Source organism: Pygocentrus nattereri, chromosome 10 (genome assembly GCF_015220715.1).
Source record: "Pygocentrus nattereri isolate fPygNat1 chromosome 10, fPygNat1.pri, whole genome shotgun sequence".
Classification (NCBI taxonomy): Eukaryota; Metazoa; Chordata; class Actinopteri; order Characiformes; family Serrasalmidae; genus Pygocentrus; species Pygocentrus nattereri.
Window position 1 is genome coordinate 8,805,718 of NC_051220.1, and position 22,699 is coordinate 8,828,416.

The 22,699-nt window shown below is 42.1% G+C and overlaps 1 protein-coding gene across 2 annotated transcripts in view; it reads right to left on the reverse strand.

Annotated features, from left to right (window-relative positions):
- Positions 1-5,662: 5,662 nt before the first annotated feature.
- ugp2b (UDP-glucose pyrophosphorylase 2b) overlaps positions 5,663-22,699 on the reverse strand; it is a 55,733-nt gene continuing 38,696 nt past the window's right edge. For both annotated transcript variants that reach the window (XM_017704972.2, XM_017704971.2), the window contains exons 5-10: positions 21,440-21,573; positions 17,001-17,298; positions 15,071-15,268; positions 10,705-10,947; positions 6,527-6,631; positions 5,663-6,237 (exon numbers count right to left, since the gene is read on the reverse strand). In XM_017704972.2, the coding sequence (XP_017560461.1) occupies positions 6,130-6,237; positions 6,527-6,631; positions 10,705-10,947; positions 15,071-15,268; positions 17,001-17,298; positions 21,440-21,573 (1,086 nt within the window). In that variant the 3' untranslated portion in view covers positions 5,663-6,129. The remainder of the gene's footprint in view (positions 6,238-6,526; positions 6,632-10,704; positions 10,948-15,070; positions 15,269-17,000; positions 17,299-21,439; positions 21,574-22,699) is intronic.

The window sequence follows — 22,699 nt, forward strand, 5'->3', positions numbered from 1 at the left end:
GACATCTGGTTCCTGTCAACTCAATAAGCAGAAAATTCTGGGATCTCTCAATTACTAGCCATCTTCAGGGATTTAACTCAATATAGACAATCTGTTTGGCTCCCTCATGGAAAAATTGCTTGATTAGTTTTATCAGGTGCATGATAGTATGGAACTGGGCTCCTCATCTGAGCTCCTTCTGTACTTTTAATTATATCCAACAAAGACAGTTTGGTGGAAAACCAGTGAAACAAAACAGGCAGTTTTCCTCTAAACTCACATACAGTTGATCAGCCAAGACGTGTTCGGTGTCCATAATTTGCTTCTTTAGATGAGGAGCCCTGTCCAGCTGCCTTACTGTTTTTAGCTATGCTAGAAATAACAATCCCAGATTACTATTTAGCACAATTTCTAAACTGACAGAGAACAAAAGAGTCACTGAACCCCAGATGCCATCAGCCTATAGCAGCAATGATTTTCTGAATTTCTTTAGTGATAAAATTGAAAAAATTAGACAGACAATTCTGAACACACAGTTAAACTCCACAAACCTGGTGGCTTATAATGCCAGTCTAGACCCTGAGAATATTAGAGTCACTCCAGATAGGCTGGAATCGTTTACATTACTCCAAGAAAATGAACTAGTCAAAATAGTCTCTTCTGCAAAACCATCGACCTGTATTCTGGACCCGATCCCTACAGGTCTACTCAAGGAAATCTTACCAGAAATAACTAAGCCTATTCTGTCAATAATAAACTCCTCTCTTAGCCTCGGATATATCCCAAAAACTTTTAAACTTGCAGTAATTAGACCGCTGATTAAGAAAGCTAACCTCGATCCCTGTGAACTATCAAATTATAGACCCATCTCAAATCTCCCCTTCATATCTAAGATCCTGGAAAAAGTGGTAGCAAAACAATTAAGCCCTTATTTGCATAGGAATAATCTACACAAAAAATTTCAGTCTGGTTTTAGGCCACATCATAGTACAGAAACAGCATTAGTAAAAATTATAAATGATCTTCTATTATTCACGGACCAAGGAAATGTGTCGTTGTTAGTCCTCCTTGACCTTAGTGCAGCATTCGACACAATAGACCACGCTATCCTACTAGATAGACTAGAAAACCTTGTAGGGGTAACAGGAACAGCTCTTTCCTGGTTCAGGTCCTACCTCACCGATCGATATCAGTTTGTTAATGTAAAGGGTGAATCATCTGTTCGTGCAAAAGTAATTTATGGTGTTCCACAAGGTTCTGTTTTAGGACCTATATTATTTACAATATATATGCTACCACTAGGCACCATTATCAGTAAACACGGCATAAATTTCCACTGTTATGCAGATGACACCCAGTTATATATATCAAGTAAACCGGATGATAAAATTAAACTTGCCAAGATTGAGGACTGTATAAAAGACATAAAAGATTGGATGTCAAATAATTTTCTGTTACTTAACTCAGATAAAACAGAGGTCCTGCTTCTTGGTCCAAAATTAGCCAGACACAGACTGTCTAACTCAACACTAAAACTTAACAATCTCTCAGTTTCATCAAGCCTATCTGTTAAAAATCTTGGTGTCATGATAGACGCTGATCTCTCTTTCGACACACATATATCTAATATCACTAGAACAGCTTTCCTGCATCTCTGCAATATCGCTAAATTAAGAAATTCATTATCTCTACAGGATGCAGAAAAGCTAGTTCATGCATTTATCACTTCAAGGCTAGATTATTGTAATGCCCTGCTGTCTGGATGTCACAGCAAAAGCCTTAACAAGCTTCAGCTAGTCCAGAACGCTGCAGCCAGAGTCCTCACAAGAACTAGGAAGTTTGACCATATTAGTCCAGTTTTATCAGCCCTGCACTGGTTACCAGTTAAATTTCGCATTGATTATAAAATTCTATTACTGACTTATAAAGCTCTAAACGGGCTCGCCCCTCAGTACCTGAGTGAGCTCCTCTCCTACTATGAACCATCACGCCTACTTAGATCACAAGGTGCTGGCTTACTACTGGTACCTAGAATAAATAAAGCTACATCAGGGGGGAGAGCTTTCTCATACAAAGCCCCCCAGCTCTGGAATAATCTTCCTGCCAATGTTCGGGAATCAGACACAGCCCCAATCTTTAAGTCTAGGCTAAAAACTTATTTGTACAGTCAAGCATTTGGTGACTAGTCTTCCCTGTCAGGTCTAGACCTGCTGGAGTCTACACTGCTCTGTTTTACTGTAATCTGTGGTCAGCCACTCTTTACAGTACTAACTCTGTTTTTTCTTCTCCTTTCTCTGCCGAGCTGATCAGCTGCCCATCCTGTGCGCCTGATGCTGTTGCCTCTACTGCCTTGATTGGTGCCGCTGCTCACCAGCCTTCTGGACCGGTTTGACCACCACTGAGCTTCTTGCTGTACAGCGCTGTGCAGTCCTCACCCTCAGATCTCTCTCTTTCTTTTCCCACTTTACTATAATACTTCATACTAATAATGTTTGCTGTCCGGTGTCGACCATAGGAGGATGGGTTCCCCTTCTGAGTCTTGGTTCCTCTCAAGGTTTCTTCCTCTTTTAGGGAGTTTTTCCTTGCCACCGTCGCCGCTGGCTTGCTCATGGGGGCTCGGACCCGGATTTTCTTTCTTCTTTTCTCTTCTCTCTGTAATACTGATTGTTCTGTAAAGCTGCTTTGTGACAACACCTGTTGTAAAAAGCGCTATATAAATAAATTTTGCTTGCTTGCTAGAAATCATGCGTGATGGACAAAAGTATGTAGCATAGCTAAAAACAGTCATTCTGGAGCCTCAAGTAAAAATTCTAATTTACTGAGCTCCACTAATGAACTAGAAAGGCAGTTAGCACCATGCAAACTGGTCGTAAGCTTTTCATTACGTGTTAGCTACATTAGCTACATCAGATATGAAATCAAATGTCTCAGCTAGTTAGCTATATTTGGTGTTGGGGGGAGGGGGTCTGTTTACTAAGAATTCTTTTTAACCAGAAAAAAGTGCAGAAGACGAGTGAATATCTCATTTTTCTTCTTCTAAAATAAAAGTGTTGTGATTACAGCCCTGAGGAGAGAGAGAGAGAGAGAGAGAGAGAGAGAGGGGGGGGGGGGGGCTATCAGATCAGCACTGATCCGTGCTGGAGGAAGTGAGAGAGGACTGGGCTAATGAGAGCCTCCTCATTACACAGAGAGAGAGGTCCAACACGAAACATTCCTCACAATGGCCCTATCCCATTTCTTATTTTTACCCCTATCCCTTGTTTTCGAGTGCCCCCTTGCCCCTTGGAACTGAGTTACAGGACGTAATGGTTGAAATCCTCTCTACAAAATGGGACCCTCAAATAAAAAGAGCATCACTTCATTAACAGCTACTAGCGCTGCTCCGTAGGCGACCGTGCCCGTCTGCAGTGACAGCGGAGGAGGGTAAAGCTCAGCTCCTCACCGCTGGGCTTTACTTACATTTAGGACGTCATGTGCCTTCAAAGAGGGGGCAATTATTTATTAACTACCACCCCTAATTCTTCAGTGATATGAAGCTGAAAGATATTCGCCAGCTTTGTTCAGGTTTTCCCATTCCACCTGAAATGATGCAGCAGCTCTGACGTCTGAGGTGCCAGAATGTAACCATTTAAGGTGGAATGGGGAACAAGCTAGCGACAAAGACATCAGCACTACCAGCAATTTTTATACTTGTTATGAAGAAAAGGACCATAATACATTGAAACGATATTAAACCAAGATAATACAGTGGTTATTTGAACTTTTTGACAGAGGAAATAATCACGTGTGGGCTTCTTTGGTCTCTTGTGCAGCCATGTTTTTTCTTTGTTTCCTCTGGAGCGTCTCTGAAAAACCTCAACCACACAAGAATCAGGACACTCTACCCCTAGACATGAACACCCAAAATTAAGGGGCATAAGTGGTAGGGGTAAGTGGTAATGTAAAGATTTTCTGAGCCAATTAATTTATATGGAATATCAAACGGTTTTTGCGTGGTCTGTTCAGGTCAGTTAACTTATTGCACCTCAGTGATCTGGTTTAGACCCTGTCTCTCTGATGGGATAGGTCCCAGTTTAAACCAGAAGTCTTGTAGGGTTGTGGAATTCTCAAAGAGTCGTAAGTATCAGAAGGTTTTGGAATTCTTGTAGGGTTCTGGAATTTTCAGAGACTCCTGAAATTCTTGTAGGGTTCTGGAATTCTTGAAGACGTCTCTGATTTTCTGAGACTACTGAAATTCTTGGAGGGTTCTGAAATTCTTTGTCTTCTGAAATTACCTGCAGTATCTAAAATTCTCAGGATTCCGTAATTCTTGGAGCATGTTCTACAGTTTCTTCAGGCTGAGAGCTGTATAACTCTCTGGATCTGCTGTGTTTCCATAGCCTGGTCTTGGCAGTTTTGCTGTACTGAGCTGCAATCAGGTTGTAAATTCAGGATTTTATTGCCAGGCTACTTTCAAATTACATCTTTATGGTCACCTGCTGCCTCAGGGAGTTCTAGGACAGTGCGGGCTGAGTGCGTATAAACAGCAGCGAGGGGAAAAAATCTGTCTATAAGCTGCTCCCTTTTGTTCTCCTTTTTCAACCTTGGCCTGAGGGTTCTGGAATTCTCAGAGGCTTCTAGACTTCTAAGACTTCTGGTATTAGAAGGTTTTGGAATTCTTTAAGACTTCTGGAGTTCTTTAAGGGCTCTGGAATTCTCATAGGCTTTCAAAACATCTGAAATTCTGAGTGTTTTATAGTTTCTGCAGGCGGAGAGCTGCACAACCATCTGTGTTTGCTGCGTTTCTGTGGCCTGTTGTTGGTTCTCCCGTGCTGAGCTGTATTTAGGTGATAAAGTCAGAATTTTAATGCCTGGCTACTTTCACATTACAGCTTTATGTCCACCTGCTGCCTCAGGGAGTTCTTGGAGAGCTTGAGTCGAGTGCTTATAAACAGAGCAGTGATGGGAAAATGCTGCAGCTGAGGTAGGGCAGGTCATCGGTAGGACTATGAAGATTCCTCCGTAGTAGCCTATTGGTCACACAAATGGAACAGTCCTAAGGAGGCCGTGTGATGACATCACCAGAGTGGCGTGAAACTTGTGAGGAACTGGTGAGAGAAAATGGAGCCTGTTGCACTGAGTTTGTTACTTTTTCATTTCTTCATGGATGGAAATGGAGATGATGTTTGTATAAACTATATATACAATAAACTACATATACACAAATACTTCTTATTAAAATATTTCATATGAATGAATGTTTTAATTAATCAACCATTTTACACTTCATACCATAACGAAGACGAATTCAATGACATGAACATCTTACATCGCAAAACAAGCTCTGCTTCAACGGCTTCGTTTTCCGCAATATTCATGTTTTTTTTTTCCTTCGCGTCGTTCGTGAGGAGAGAACTGTGGGTAACTGAAGACCTGGAACAATACATTTGTTGCTTCCTCTAAATCACTGAACGTAGGCTGCATTTCTAGGGTTAGGGTCCTTCACCTTGGAACGGCCTTCTATGATGTAGTGGCCGAAAACTGCTGTCTAGGCTTTGGAACACCTAGGCTTTAAGTTTTTGTAACTCTAACCTGTTTTTTTTTTTTTTGGCTTTGGTCCCTTTTCCCATGTATTATCTCTCGCTCTCGCTCTCTGATTACTGGTTAGGCTGTGATATGGACAGTGAAAAAACACACAACCTGGTTTTTGTTCGGTATTGCACTTTATTTTGCTCCACAGATGGTTCCAGATTACACGGTGACGTCTGGAACTCAGAGCTGGAACTCTTAGCGTAGAAAGCTTATTGCTTCTCTCTTCACATTTTAACACCACTCAAGTGTGAAACAGGCCAAAGTCGGCACCGTTTGGGACGTCGCTATCCGAGCACTTCAAGGGAAAATACTGAACTTCTCTCAGTAGAAAAAACAACAGATGACGATATGACTTTGTGCTATATTATGCACACAGTGATTTCCCACCATTTCGATACTGACCCAGAAAATGGAATGTTTGAAAAAATACACATTAAAAGACTTCAAAGTATTACAAAAATAAGTTTGGAATTGTGAGAGGTTGTGTGTGTGACTCTGTCTATCTGTCTCTCTGACTGTCATGAGGTGGAGGGACAGGTGAGGAGGAGTCATGTGATCTTGTGCCCCGGGCACATGACATCAGTGGTCTAGGATGCGCAGGTTTCCGGAGACAATCTTGTTCTCCAGCATGGAGCCGGCTGGAATGTCGATCCGGTCCCCATGATTGGCTATGATGATGACCGTTCCCTGGGCAGAACAGAGGGTCAAATGTCAGGATGACTTCACGGCTTCATGCTTATGGCTTTCTAGAAGTTCCCTTGTGTTCCTTGCTTCTGGTTTTGCACTTGATCTATAAGGCTAATGTAGCTGACAAGTAATGTAACCCTATACCTTATCAATTAGCATCTTGCTAACTGGACAGATAAAAAGATTAGAGTTAGATTTTTTTCACCAAACATTTTAAACTTGGCAGGGGTTTAGTTTGATACACTGACTTAGCATCAGAATCTACTTCCTCAGTGGTTCTCTGGTTTACCTTGAGTGAGACATTCTTCCCAAATGTGACGTCTCCAGACACAGTCAGGTGGTCCAGCTCTAGCATGTCTGGGATGCTCTCAAAGCGGATCAGATACTCCTGAACCTGCAGATGTCAAACAGACAGTCCACATGTAAAATGATACTATTTCACTGCCTAATTTCTAAGAAATGTTTGGTGACTCATAAGCTATGGACGCATAGCAAAACTCTGAATGAAAATGTCAAATTTTAATGTAAAATTGTATTCGCATGTTAACATTTACAATTCTCTCTCATACACTCACAAAGCACTTTATCAGGAACTCAGTATTAATGCTGGGAAGGGCCTTCCTTTGCTTTCAAAACAGTGTCAATTCTTTGTGGCTTGGATTCCACGAGATTCCACGAGAAAACAGAACACTGTTTTGAAATTCTGGCAATTCCTGCAGATTTTTGATGCTGTGAATCTCCTGTTCTACCACATCCAAAAGGTGCTCTATTGGATTCAGGTCCAGTGACTGGGAAGACCACCGAATGAACGCTGTCACAAAGAACCAATTTGAGATGACTTTTGCTTTGTGACATGGTGCTTTATCATGCTGGAAGTAGCCATTAGAAAATGGTAAGTTGTGGCCATGAAGGGATGCACGTGCTCTGCAATGATACTCAAATTGGCTGTTGCATTCAAACGATGATTGATTGGTATTAACAGGTCCAAATTATGCCAAGAAATCATTCCCCACACCATTACACCACCTCCACTAGCCTGGACTGTTGGACACAAGGCAGGCTGGATGCATGTACTCAGCAGAAATCGAGATTCATCAGACCTGTTTTTAGCTGTGCAGTTTTGGTGAGCCTAAGCCCACTGCAGCCTCAGCTTTCTTTTCTTGGCTGACAGAAGTGAAACCTGACGTTGTCTTCTGCTGTTGTAGCCCATCCACCTCAAGGTTTGATGTGTTGTGCATTCTGAGATGCTCAGCACAACTGTATAGAGAGATCATCTGAGTTACCATAGCCTTTCTGCCAGAACTAACCAGTCTGGCCATTCTCCGCTGACCTCTCTCAACTAATCATTTCCATTTGCAGAACTGCTGCTGTTATACTACACAGGCACAGGGTTACACAGGATAACTCCATACAAATAGAACTCTTATTGCCCAGCTGGGGAATTAAACCAAGGACCTTCTTGCTGTGATGATGGCCATCATTATTATGATAAATTCCATCAAAGTACTCTTTTCTGAGTTTCATTAGAAATGTATTCATTTATTATAAAGATGTATTTAAGCTTAAGTATTTAACTGTATTAAGCGCAGAGCTGTGTGTGAAACCTTGAATAAAAGTAATTGTACTCATCATTTTTGCTAATACTTTTTTAAATGTGGCACACGCCTCAAAAAGGGTGATGCATATCGTGTACTGGGAAAATATCTTTCAACACCGTGATTTTATATTTTTGCCATATCACCTGCTCATAGTCCGAATCATGTAAAACAGTGGTCCCCTCCGTGATCTACTTTTCTGCACAACCACAAACTGCCACACCTGCACCAGCCAATAAAATGCTTCTGAAGTGCCCCGAAATGCCCCATGTTGCATACAAATGCAGGCTGGAGCTAAACTCTGGTGATGTGACAACTTTAAATCATCCACAGATCACAACGTTTAACACTTTACGCTCCCAAAAGGCCTAATCACAGGATTATCAATCCTTTAAAAGTAGACATGGACAAAGTTACAGTCTGAGGTGGCCCAATAAGAGTCAATTCCCACCTTAGTCTTGAAAAGGTTTGATCCAGTGAAGAGACAGAGGGAGTTTGATGCAGGGTCTTCTGGTCTGCTGAAAGTTTCTATGCACTTTTTCCATCAGTGCAGGTAAAAGACTACAGCAGAATGTTCAGGGTGGATGTGTGCTGCGCTCCTCTGTTGACCTGCAGCTCCACCAGCCGAGTCCCTGTAGAGCTGAAGGGCAGCATATTGCTGCAGTAATGAGGCTGCCCTACATACAGCTGTCTGCTCCAACTCCAACAGCAGAGAGGACGCCATGCAGAGCCGCAGCAGCTACTGCACTCTCAAACTTTTCACTGCATAAATCAGAAGTTAAGCGTAGTGGACGAATGCTGCCTTGATGCCAATGTATTCAATTTGTGTTTGTTGCTTGTTTTAATGCTCATTTTCTTCTCTGAGATTAATAAAGAACTCAGTCAATCAGCCAATCAGTGGACAAAGCTGATGGTAAATAGATTTTTAGCTACACTATTGTGATCTTACCTTATTTAGACACACACACACACACACACACACACACACACACACACACACACACACATTACAACTACAAGGGCTTCTATGACATCCCATTCTTAATCCACAGACATTAATATGGAGTTGTTCCCCCTTTGCAGCTATAACAGTTTTCACTCTTCTGGGAAGCTTTGTACAAGATTCTGGAGAGCTTCAATGCGAACTCTTGCCCATTCATCCAGAAGAGCATTTGTGAGGTCAGACACTGATGTTAGACGAGAGGGTCTGGCTCACAATCTCTGCTCTACTTTATCCCAAAGGTGTTTGATGGGGTTGGGGTCAGGGCTCTGTGATGGCCAGTCATGTTCTTCTACACCAAACTCACCCAGCCAGGACTTTATGATTCTTGCTTCGTATGCTGGGAAGCGTACAGTAGTCCAAAATATCTTAGTTTGCTGAAGCATTAAGAGTTCCTTTCACTGGAACTAAGGGTTCTAGGCCAACCCCTGAAAATAACCCCATAACATTATCCGTCCTTCACCAAACTTTACAGATGGTACAATGCAGTCAGGCAGGTAACGTTCTCCTGGCATTCGCCAAACCCGGACTCATTCATCAGGCTGCCAGAGAGAGAAGCATGATTTGTCACTCCACAAAACGAGTCTAGTGGCGGTGCTTTATCCCACTCCATCCACAATGGCATTGTGCTTGGTGATGTAAGGCTTGCATGCTGCTGCTCAGCCATGGAAACCCTGCCATGAAGCTCCCAGTGCAGTTTTTATGCTGATGTTATTGCCAGAGGTTTGAACTCAGTTATTAAGTCAGCAGAGCGTTGAAGACTTTTCTGCACTATGCTCCTTGGCACTCGGTGACCTGCTCTGTAACTTTACATGGTCTGAGACTTCGTGGCTAAGTGACTGGTTCCTAAATGCTTCCACCTTTCGATAATGCCACAGTTGAGCTAGGAGGAAAGAAATTTCGCAACTGACCTGTTGCAACAGTGGCTTCCTATTACTGTACAAATTCAGCTTGAATTCAGTGAGCTCTTTAGAACAACACATTCTTTCATAAATGTTTGTAAAGGCCGCCTGTATGGCTAGGTGCTTCATTTTATACAACTGTGGCAATGAAACTTAATGAAACACCTGAATTCAGTGATGAGCTGTGTTAAATTACTTGAGTCTCTATAGTGTATGTATATTACCTCATCCAATAGCCTATAAAAAAAATCAGATTCTGACAACCTCAAGGAAAACTCTAAATGCATACTGTTTGTATATTATAAAAATACTACAAACTACAAAGTAATATAAAATATTCTACATATTACAGAAACATTATATATTGTATTATGCATTATACATACACGATATAAACTGTCTCTGCAATTTAAATCAGTGAAGGAAGTTCTCGCTGGGGGAAAAAATGTTGTATTGCATGTTGTACCCCTTTCAAAATGTGCAGAATTTCAATGCTATAATCACCCCTCCTGATGTACCATAGCAGTATTAATGGCTTCAACTGAAAGTAATAATCTGGCAAAAAAAATCAATCACAGTTCCCTAAATTTACTTGATTAATTAAGAGATTTGCCTCTTTAGTTTTATACTGGAGCTATGAGGCTAATGTGGCTAACAAGGAATGGGAACATACATTTTTTTAATTAGCATGGCGCTAACTGCATGCCTAAATCAGCACACACTTGCCTCAAAACATGTGACTTATGCTGTTAACAACACTGTAAGACACACTGTAATCTAAAAACAAGGGCTAAAATACATAGCATAGCTAAAAACAGGTGGGCGATATGGCAAAAATACAATGTCACGATACTTAAAAAAAACTCAAGATACACAATAAGTGTATATATTCAAAATTTCATACATAACATATGCATACTGTGACATACTGTCAAGTGATTTAAGGCCATAACAAAATAGTGGATGTTACCTTGGTGAAGGAGCTACCCAGCTTGACGTGAGGTGTGGTGGGGAACTCCCTCTTCTCGCTCATGGTGAGAGAGCCCGCCTCCAGGCTGTAGAGGTTGGACATGACCAGCAGGAGGTCCGAGGTGGTTTTGACGGGCAGGAAGCGGCTGCGGGGGACGTTGATGCCCAGAGCGTTGTCGAAACATTTGATGGCCGCTCCTACAGCGGTCTCCAGCTGAATCACGTTCAGCCCACCGTTCAGAGTCTAGAGAGAGATTAAAATATCACAATAAAGTATAATTCAGACTAAATTTTATAGACTTAACACAGGACATCAGAAATATTTCCCACTGATTTTCAGTTAAACAGAGAAATTCAGAGAAAGAACACACCATAACAAAATCAGTGCTGCATATAAATGACTAAGGCCCAATCCTATTTCACCCCTCACCCCTACCACTTAGCCCTACCCCTTCATTTTGCGTGTTCACGTCTAGGGGTAGGGTGTCATGATTCTTGTTAAGATAAAAGGCTAGGGCGAAGAGAAAGGGCTAAATGTAACTAAAGCCCAGCAGTAAGGAGCTGAACTTTACCCTCCTTAGCCATCACTGCAGACTGGTAGGGTTGCCTACTGAGCAGCACTAGTAACCTGTTAAGGAAGTAATGTTCTTTTTTATTGAGGGTTTTCATAGGGACGTTTTTCAACCACTACCCATTGTAGTTCAGTTTCAAGGGGCAAGGTGACACTCGAAAATAAGGTAGAAATAAGAAATGGGACTGGGACAGTCTCTACAAAAAGGTTGTTTTTCTGAAGAAAGACAAAACAAAATGAACATTTCAATAGAAATTAATAAAAAGATTTTATTCCTGAGCCATTTTGAAGCATTGCTGTTGGTTCCTTCCTCATGAAGTTTTCAAACAATGTAAAGGACAGCAACGGAAATCATCATTGACCGCTAGTCCAGATAGGGTCACGGTAGCAGTTGAGAGAGCAGCGAATCCCAGATGACCCTGTCCCCCGAAACTTCCTCCAGCTCATTCCCAGGCCCAAGCCGCTCCCAGGCCAACTTGGAGATATAATCCCTCCAAGACCCAGGGTCTTGTCCTGGGTAGGCCGTGCCTGGTAGACCCCCACCGGGTGGTCCAAACCACCTCAGCTGGCTTCTCTCAATGCGGAGGAGTAGCGGCTCTACTCTGAGCTCCTCCCGGATGACTGAGCTCCTCACTCTATCAAATACAGTGTAGCCCGCCACCCTACGAAGAAAGCTTGTTTCCTCCACTTGCATTTGCATAACCATGTGAGCCCACCGCCCGCAAGGTCTAGCATGGGGGAGTAGTGCAGTGCTGTATAGGTAGTGGGAGCTGGAGCTTGTGCAGGAGGTTGAGAGGTACCAACTAAATATAGTTGGGCTCACCTCCATCCACAGTGTCAGGTCTGGAACCAAACTCCTGGATAGGGGTTGGTCCCTCTCCTACTCAGGGGTTGCACAGGGTGAGATGCGTCGGGCGGGTGTGGGGATACTCACGAGTCCCCGGCTGGCAACCATGCAGTTGGAGTTTGTCCCGGTGGACAAATGCAGAGAGGAAAACTCTGACTGTTGTCTGTGCTTATGCACCAAACAACAGGTCAGAGTATTCTGCCTTCTTGGAGTGAGTGGGCAGGGTTCTAGAAAGGGTCCCGCCTACAGTCTTACTGGGAGACTTCAATGCTCACGTTGGCAATGAATGGGAGACCTGGAGAGGCGTGACTGGGAAGAACAGCCTGCCCAATCTAAACCCAAATGGTGAATTGTTATTGGACTTCTGTGCCAGGCATGGATTGTCCATAACGAACACCCACTTCAAACACAAGGATGTTCATAAGTGTACATGGTACCAGAGCTCCTTGGGTCAAAGGTCAATGATCAACTTTGTTGTCATTTCATCTGACTTGGGACCATATGTTCTGGACACTCAGGTGAAGAGAGGTGCTGAGCTGTTAACTGATCACCATCTGGTGGTGAGTTGGCAGATGGCAGGGAATGATGGTCAGACCTGGTAGGCCCAAGTGAATAGTGAGGGTGTGCTCGGAATGACTGTCGGAGGCCCCTGTTTGTAATGATTTCAACTCCCACCTCCGGGAGAGCTTTTTTCATGTCCCGGGGGAGGTAGAGGACATAGAGCCTGAATGGACCCTGTTCCATTGTGGAAGCTGCCAGGTGTGGCTGTGGCCAAAAGCTTGTGGGTGCCTGTCGGGGCGGTAACCAGAGAACCTACTGGTGGACACCGGTGGTGATGGAGACCGTCAAGCTGAAGAAAGAGGCCTTTAGGGACTGTTTGGCCTGAAGGACTCCCGTTTCAGCAGATAGGTACAGACAAGCAAAAAAGGTGGCAGCCACAACGGTGGCAGAAGCAAAAGCCTCAAAGAGGTTCTGGACAACTGTCCGGTGACTTGGGAGCGGTCGGGGTGGCTGCGCCCAAGCTGTATTCAGCAAGGATGGAGAAACTCTGACTTCAAATGAGGATATTGTCGGTCGGTAGAAGGAACATTTTGAGGAACTCCTTAATCCGGGAGACGTGCCTCCCTCACGGGAGTCAGGGCCAGAGGCTTCTAGTGTCAAGTTCCATTTCCCTGGTGGAGGTCACTGAAGTAGTTGGTAAGCTCCTCAGTGTCAAGGCACCAGGGGTGGATGAGATTCATCCTGAGATGCTTAAGGCTCTGGATATTGTGGGGCTGTCGTGGCTAACACACCTCTGCAATATTGCATGGACCTCAGGAACAGTACCCTTGGAAGACCAGGGTGGTGGTCTCTATTTTCCCTCTATAAGGGGGACCTGATGGTGTGTGCCAACTATTGGGGTATCACACTGCTCAGTCTCCCTGGGAAAGTCTATGCCAAGGTGCTGGAAAGGAGACTCCAAGCTGTGTTCATATACCCGGCATTAAGTTAGACTCTTTCAGTGTTGGCGTTGGACAACCGCCTGGGTTGTGCCCTGTCTCCACTCCTGTTCGTGATATTCATGGACCGAGTGTCAGGGCGCAGCCAGGGTCAGGAGGGCATTATGTGTGGAACCTGGAGGGTGGCGTCGCTGCTATCTGCAGATGATGTTGTTCTTTTGTCTGAATCACATGGATGCCTCCTGCGCTCGCTGGAGCAGTTTGGAGTGTGAAGCAATTGGTATGCGGATCAGCACCTCGAAGTATGAATCCATGGTCTTAGCCCAGAAAAGGATGGCATGCCCACTCCAGGTAAGGGGAAAGGACTTGCCCCAGATGGAGGAGTTTAAGCATCTTGTTCACGAGTGGTGGGAAGAGGGACTGTGGGATTGGCCACAGGCTGGGACAGGCGGCAGCGGTAATACGGTCACTGTACCGGACTGTAGTGGTGAAGAGAGAGTTGAGCCAAAAGGCGGAGCTCTCTGTTTACTGGTCGGTCTACATCCCGACCCTCACCTATGATCATGAGCTGTGCGTAATGACAGAAAGAACGAGATTGCAAACACAAGCGGCACCTGAACTCTGAAAAAAAATAGAGAAATGTAGCTTTGACATATTATTCAAACCATCTACATAGTTCACTGTTTTTAGTGAATGCAATGTGTCATTTTTACTAGTTTTTTTCTGATATTTAAACCTTGAGTATCAGCCAACAGAGAGTCAATATATCTTCTCTAAAAGCTACTAATCTTTAATATTATCGGTTTTTAATGTTGTCATCTAAAAGTAAAGTTTATTTATATATTTGTACAAAAGGTGTTGTCACAAAGCAGCTTTACAGCAAAATCAGGGTCCAAGCTCGCACGAGTGTCCCCAATGGCAACAGTGGAATGGAAAAAAAAAAAAACTCCTTAAGAGCAAGAGGAGGAAACCTTGAGAGGAGCCAAGTCACAAAAGGGAACCCATCCTCCTCTAAAGGTAGGCTATTATGCTGGAACTACTTACCCTGTTAGCCCACAGGAAGAACTACACAGCTAATAATTTCAGCACAGGTTTTAGGATGGGATCACTTTTTAACTTCTTAATACACCATCCTGTTTTGTCTGATGACATCATCCTGATACTGATACCTGCTCTCAAATTTTACAACCAACCTCCAACACCACAATTAGGTATGATGTAATAATTATCAACATGGGTTTGTAAGATATTTCTGCAATTGCTTCTACAGTTGATTTTACAGTAAGCTAATGATGTTTTCTGAGCAGAAGAGCTCAGTCTGTAAATGCTTACTGACAAGACAATCACAGAGATACTCTGCTAATGATTACATTACCAAAGCATCACTTAACAACATTTCATGAGGGCTTTATCAATTTCTGCTGGATGTCCAGAGCTTATTGTTTTGAAAATGACCAGTTTGTCTTTATGAAATCTTGCAATCTGGAAGTGATTTAAGGTCCTCCTTTACCTTAGGATTCACAATGATCTCCATGTCCATGGCGTTCTGCTCCTGCAGTCTCTTTATGGCGGCGAGGCTGATCCACAGGTTGTTGGTGTTGAAGATCTTGAACTTTGAGACAGATTTGAACTCATCCACGTGAGCCTTAGGAACCTGGGCGATCTCCAGTAACCTCAGCTTCCCCTCGTACTGGATCAGAGTTCCTCCCTGGAGAACACACAGGGCGCTGTCATAACATGCAACAGTCCAGCCAAAAAGGTTCACAACCCACCACTCCAAAAGCTATAAAAAATTCAAAGATCCGCAATTCAACCATAATAATAAGTAATGCAGTATCAAACCCCATTACATCAGTAATAATCCGCTGGGGGACACTGATATCTTGCCTTTGTAGATTGGAGATCTGGAGTATTTGAGATTTGTGATATATGTGATTACTGTCACTAGATTGAAGAACCAAAAGCTCATTTTTAGACTCCAATCAGAAAGGCAAAAACAAAACCAAACAAACAAGAAAAAAAAACAAAGATAATACTGCAAGCAACAAGAGAATCGTAACTATTATTACTATAAGAAACACAGCTGATCTATACAGGGCAATTCAAAAAGATTCATCCAATTTCAAAATGATTTTTTTTCCACGCGTAAATAGAACAATGCAGTAAACTGTAAATGGTTAAAGTGAGCCTAAAGTTTATTATATCATTTTAAAGTGCTCAATATGAACCTCATCCAGCTGTACAACATCAAAACCTTAGTCAAATTCATCCCATACTTGATTGACTATGTCTGGTGTCACTGAACTCACAGCCCATTCAATGCGATTTCAGAAATCATCCTGTTTTGTGGAACCAAAGACGAACGCTCTGAGCTGCTGGAGCTTCACTGCCAGTGAAAATCATGTTGCACAGTTACGACAAAGTCATTCTTATTGAAATAAAGAACGTAAACCGCTTTCTGCTCAGAGGTCTCCATCTCTCCATCTCCTCGCAGACTGAAGGGAGCCATCTTCCACTGACAGTCAGAAACACTATGACCCCCTCTTTCAGTTGGTATATGATTGGTTCGTAGGTTCACCTCATGGTTGTAAAAATATGGCGCTTTGAAATCGGATGAATCTTTTTGAATCACCCTGTTAACGTAAATCTATGATCTTGCCACAGACAGAGAGTCTGGAGACCCAGGTTTGCAGAAAAGATGGTTTTATTGAAGAGCTCTGTCCAGTCCGCCACCAACACCTAGTCTGAAAAACCAGGATGGACCCACAGCTTTTAACTCTAAATCTTCCCATCCCCAAGAGAGTCATACAGAACAGAGTGGGAGATTTGAATCCCCTCATAAATACCTTACTGTCGTAAAATGACCATAGTTGTTGTTGTAAAGTGCACTGCTCCTGTCCCCAGGAAGTTTCATAAAATGCTGTTATTGTTCACACCGTGAGAATACGGTATACATTCTGTTTAACAATGAATGACATAAAACTACAAAATATATAAAAAAAAACAATTCCCAACACTGTGTAATTGCCATATCCAGTTATCTATTTAAGAGTTTAAAAAATGCTTTGTGCATTGGGAGCTCAGTCATGCTGGAACAGAACAGGGCCTTTCCCAAACTGTTCCCACAAAGATAGAAGGGCAATACAATTGCCCAAAATGTCTTGGTCTGCTGAAGCATTAAGGTTTTCCTTCACTTGCACTAAGGGTTCTAAACCAACCCCTGAAAAACAACCCCATAGCATCATCCCTCCTCCACCAAACTTTACAGTTGACACAATGCAGTCAGGCAGGTAATGTTCTCCTGGCATTTGCCAAACCCAGACTGGTCAACCACTTTGTGGCTAAGATATTGTTGCTAGTTGCTTCCATTTCAAAATACTAGCACTTTTAAACAGTAGCTTAGATCTTCGCACCGTGCAGCAGGTTAACTGTCCTCTCACCTTGACGTCGGCTCTGGTCTTGTCCGTCACCTCCATGATGAACTCGCAACGTTTGCCGTTGGGTTGGCTGACCAGATGGTTTAGGATGTGCAGGTCCACTGTGGCGCCCAGATTATCGATGTTGGAGACAAAGATGTACTCCTTGCCCTCGGCGATGAGCTGCTCCAGCAGGCCAGAGTTGTAGAAGCTGGCATAGATGTCTCCATGCCCAGGGGGGTACCAACCATCAGCGCTTTCTCCAACCAGGCCCATGTCCTTCGCCACGGGCAGCAGTGATTCCTTATTGATCCGGGGATACCTAGAGAGAGCGAGAGCGAGAGTGTTAGCACCATTGCTGTTATTTAGTACAGTACTCCAGAGCAAAACGACCTGATTCTATGTACACTCAAGTTCAAATCTGTGAGATCAATGTTTTATATAAAAACTGTTTTGCAGATACAGTCGTGTGCAAAACTGGTCAGATGACATGAGTAGAGATTATTTACATATATTAGTTTTTTTTTCCCCCCAGTTTTTTTTATTAGATGACATATTTAAAGTGAAAAATATCTTACACATATTAATGTAGTGTCACTTTTTATTTGCTGAATTTAACATATTGGGAGAAAAATAACAAAATACAGCCTAAAGCTATGGCATAGTTTATGCTCTTTGGTTTTCTGTGTTACACCCAGCAAATAAACAGAAACTGTGCACTACAGTTAGCAGAAAAAAAATACATATTTAAGTTTGTTCCTTATAGAAAATCACTTCAAAAAATTCAACAAAATGTAATTTTACTGGGGGTGTTTTTTTGCACACAGCTGTACACATATGGGGCAGTCGTGGGCTTGGAGGTTAGGGCAGTAGCCTTGTGACCGGAAGGTCACTAGTTCGATCCTCTAAGCCATCAGTACATGACTGATGTGCCTTTGAGCAAGATACCCAACCCTCAACAGCTGCCCACTACTCTGGTCAAGTGTGCTCACTGCCACCTAGTGTGTGTGCACCTAGTGTGTATGTGGTGTTTCACTGCACGGATGGGTCAAAATGTGGAGATAAAATTTCCCCGTTGAGAGACTACTAAGGGTCACTTGGCCCTTAACACTTAACAGTAATGGATTCTAACATGATGAACTTCAGTACAACTTCATAGGTTGAAATAATTTGTTAAATGTCCCCAGGATGAGGAACAGAGCAGAAGACGATTCCATAATAATTAAGAAAGTTATATAGTGTCAAAATAAAGTTATATCCAAAATAAACTTACAATAGTAATATATCCAGAATGAATCTATAAAGATTGTAATAGAATAAATATCCAAGATTTTCACAGTAGGACTCAAGTAAACAACAAGCCAAGAACCCTGCAGAATAATAAACATGAACAGTATAATATTACTGTAATCATTTGAGGTCAACAGCAGTTAAAGTATGTGGATGATATCCACTGAAATGTGGTATGCAAAAGTTTTATGATATTTTTTGTTGAAGCGAAAAGAAGTTAACACATCCTCTACAGACCATGCGACAGGCCCAGGGGCCAGGCCAGGCCAGGCCCGTATCACAATCCTATCTGGCCTGCAAAATTATTTTCTATTATATTAACACATTCATATTATATCGTTTATCACTTTCTTTCTCAGGCCTCTGTTTTACTCTCACCAGACATTTGTCTCTCCGTTTTCTCCCCTGTGAACTCTTCCACTGTGTCTGAGATTATTTCCAAATCCTAATTCCTTCCTGTCCATCTCAACTAGACCCTGCTCCTACAGCTACACTTCTTCCGCCTCCCCTGTTATTGCACCTCTTATAGCCCACATGAATAATCTATGCTTTTCATTAGGCACCGTTCCTCCATCTCCCAAAGTAGCTGCTGTCACTCCTATCTTAAAAAAAACCTGGGTTGGACCCATCCTCAATCTCCAACTACAGACCAATCTCCAATCTCCCTTTCTTAGTCATGGAAAGAGTTGTAGCCTCTCAGCTGAATGACTTTCTATCCTCCAATAACCTCTATGAGCCTTTTCATTCTGGCTTCCACACCCTACACAGTACTGAGACTGCCCTTGTAGAAGTTGAAAATGACTTGATGCTGGATTTCTTAACATCCTGATTCTTTTTGATTTAACAGCAGCTTTGACACAGTTAACCATAATAATCTTCTTATATCTAGACTGTCATCTGCTGGAATACTGGCTTTGCCCTTCAGTGGTTACAGTCATGCCTTGCTAATAGGAATCAACACATTTCTATGGGCTCACATAAATCTGGTATTGCTTCTGTAAATTCGAGGTGTACCCGAAGGATCTGTCCTTGGACCTCTCCTCTTTATCATTTTCATCTCCACACTCAGTCAGAACATCCGCAACCATGGTTTTAACTTTCAGTGCTATGCTAATGACATTCAAATTTATATCAGCATTACTTCCCGTTCTGCCTCTGCCCATGCTTTCAGTTATTGTGTCAAAAATGTAAAACAATTACCTGAAACTAAATGCTGATAAAACTGATTAGTTGGAGCTAAAACCTCACGTTTCCGAGTATGGAACTTTTCAGTCAACGTTGATGGTGTCGCTACTGAAGAATCCAAACCCTAACTTAAGCAGGGGACCAGCCATATGTCTGGAGAAGTGAAGTTTATTCGTTTGTGCGAAGGTACCAGACACCTAGCCCATAAGACACTGGGCTGATGCCAAGATTAGGATCAGCCTATACATGACCAGTGACAGGTGTGACAGACATGACCATATAGTGATAAACAAGAACAGACAGAAGAATGTTCTAAATACAGTCACAGTACAGACACGCATAGTGTTGAATATAATGACCTATAAGGCAACGCTAAACACATTACAGAGCAGTGCATTCTACACTATAAAGCCAGCCCAATTTGTTAAGAACCTCGGCTGTCTTCTTGATTCATCTCTCACTTTTGAGCCTCACACTAAGCTGGTCATCAAAACCGCATTTCATAATCTGTGTAACATTGCACGCTTACGCCCTACGCTGAGTGACACTGACGCTAAATGTTGATAAATGCCTTCATCTTCTCTCGCATCAATTACTGTAACTCACTTTTCTATGGCCTTCCAGCTAAACCAATCAATTGTCTTTAGTATGTCCAAAACTCAGCAGCCAGGGTTCTTACCTCCACCAAGTGCACAGCTCATATTACTCCTGTTCTTCTACAGTTGCATTGGCTTCCTATTAGTTTTAGGATTGAGCAGAAAATCCTCCTTCTTACCTTCAAGGCTTTACATGGTCTGGCTCTGACATACCTTTCTACTCTCATTTCGTTACGTTGTCCCTCTCGTGTTCTCCGATCTTCTAATTCTGGACTCCTCACAGTTCCCTCAACTAGACTTCCTACTATGGGTGGCAGATCTTTCAGTGCTGCTGTCCCCAAACTCTGGAACTCTCTACCTTCCACTCTTCACCATTGTTCTTCTTTGTCTTCCTTCAAATCTGTGCTAACCTTCCTTTTTCTTCTTTTTAGTCTTCTGGGTTTGTATTAAAAATGTTTTTATTTAATTTTTAGGACACTACATTAGTGAAAGGAGTTAATATAAGTTGAACTGAAATGTTATGAAAATTTTATTCCCTTTCTGCTTTGAATAATCTGTCAAATATTATTTTTACCATAACTTCTAAGCCACTTAATTAATCTTTAACAAGCCAGAGCTTTATACTTTGCTAAGTTTGAGAGCTCACAGATTCTGGAGTCTCCATATAGGAAAAAAGTTGTGCATCCATTTGTGGCAATTTTAGATACAGCAGGTTTTAAAGAATAACAGCCATTGTATATTTGAGAAAAGGATTACATTTCTCTACTAAAGGTGGTATTATAGGTGGTATAATATAGCATTGATATTTCTTTTATGTGGGAAGTCCACTCCCTGAAACATCTATAATGGAAAAATGTAGTCTATGGAATGAAATGCATCTTGGAATGAAAGTCTTTATTTAGAATTGCTCTGGTTCTAGACAAAGTTTGTTTCCACAGTAGTTTCTGTTCGTTTTGCTATCAAGCAATTTGTTTTATCCAATTCCCAGAAATGTCTGTCCTCCATGACTATCTTCCTTGCAGACATGAATCACATATCCAGTGTTGTACAGCATGTGGTGGAGTTTCGGTTGTACTGGGAGGAGTTTCGGTCGTACTAGGAGGAGTTTTGCTTGTACTGGGAGGAGTGTTGCTTGTATTGGGAGGGGTTTCAGTTGTTGAATGCATCTTGGAGAGACAGTTGCATTATGCTGCTATAACAGGCACACATGCATGTCAGTCCACCTCCTGAAGTGGCTTGAGTGATCAGATTTGTATCTGTTTTTAAATGCTTCTTGGGTTTGTTTACAGTTGCATTTTTTGTTGCTTGACTTCATCCAGATATCCTGATACTCAAGCCACAAGGTGACCAGGTGTAAACAAGGTCTGTGTTTTAAAGAGGAAGAGGGGGTACCTGCTCTGGTTGAAGGTGTGTATCTTCACACGGTGGTGTGTGTATTTCTGCAGGATCTTCCTGGTGTCCTCATCTGTGTTGAAGGAGTTCATCAGAACCAGCGGGACGTCAGTGTTGTACGTCTTATTCAAATGCTAAAGATCATAAGACACATAAAACCAGTGTTACAGGAACATCCAGGTGTGGGCCAGTATAACACTGTGCACCAAGATGATGAATCTTGTGGGCAGGGTTGAGAATTTGTGGCCAGAATTTATGGTTATAAAGCCTGAACACCCCTGATCAAACTACTTTGTTGATTTTGAAGTAAAAAACTTAACATCCTTTACAGAGAAGACACTTAAATAACATTATCCTCAAGTTTTAGCACACGATTTGTGATTTAAGATACAATAGCAAGAAAAAGTCATGGCATGTATGAAAAAGTAGAAGAACCTGCAATCAATAACTATTAATTAGCAGGAATCTAATAAACTTCTAACTTCAGTAATTCAGCTGAAATAACACTAAACAAAAACATTCTGGCAGATTCCTGTAATCTACAAATATTCAAGGGTTCTTTATTAAAGGCAATGGTTCTATTTAGGACCATTTGCCCGCTTAAAGTTCTCTGCACGGTGAAATGGCTCTTCAGACTGATGGATGTGTTGTATGCGTTTTACATGGAACTTTTTTTTGAAAATGAAATTTTTTTTTGAAAATGTTTTGAAAATGGTTCGGTATTTCAACAAAAAGTGTTCTATTGTTGCAAGGTCAAGCAGAAGGACCGTTTTTGGTCCTATATAGAACCACATACAATATATTCTCCCTCCATCTGAAGTTCTACATAGCACACATACTGCCTTTACTAAAGAACAATCATCTTTTTTAAGTATGTTCTTATGTGACCATTAAAAGCAGCCAAACAGCTGAAACTCTATTTCCGCATGCTTTCTCTGGGTCATTTAGTAATGAGAGTTTAGTGGTTTTTCCACTGGTTGATCATTACTCAATATCCTGGACTGAATGGCCTAGAATTACATCATTTATGGTCAGCCTTCTGAGGTTGCAGGTCCTGAAACAATGGCATGGAAAATTACAACATGGAGGAAGAGTATTCAATTTTGCACTTTGTTTGGTTAATATTAAACCTTACTATAACATGTATGTATATATTTTTTGTGTGCTGCCTGAACAAATCTTTGCACCTCAAAAATGGTTACATTACATGAGAAGGAAAAAAAACAAGTTTTATTAGAACTCTGGACCATTTCTACTGGT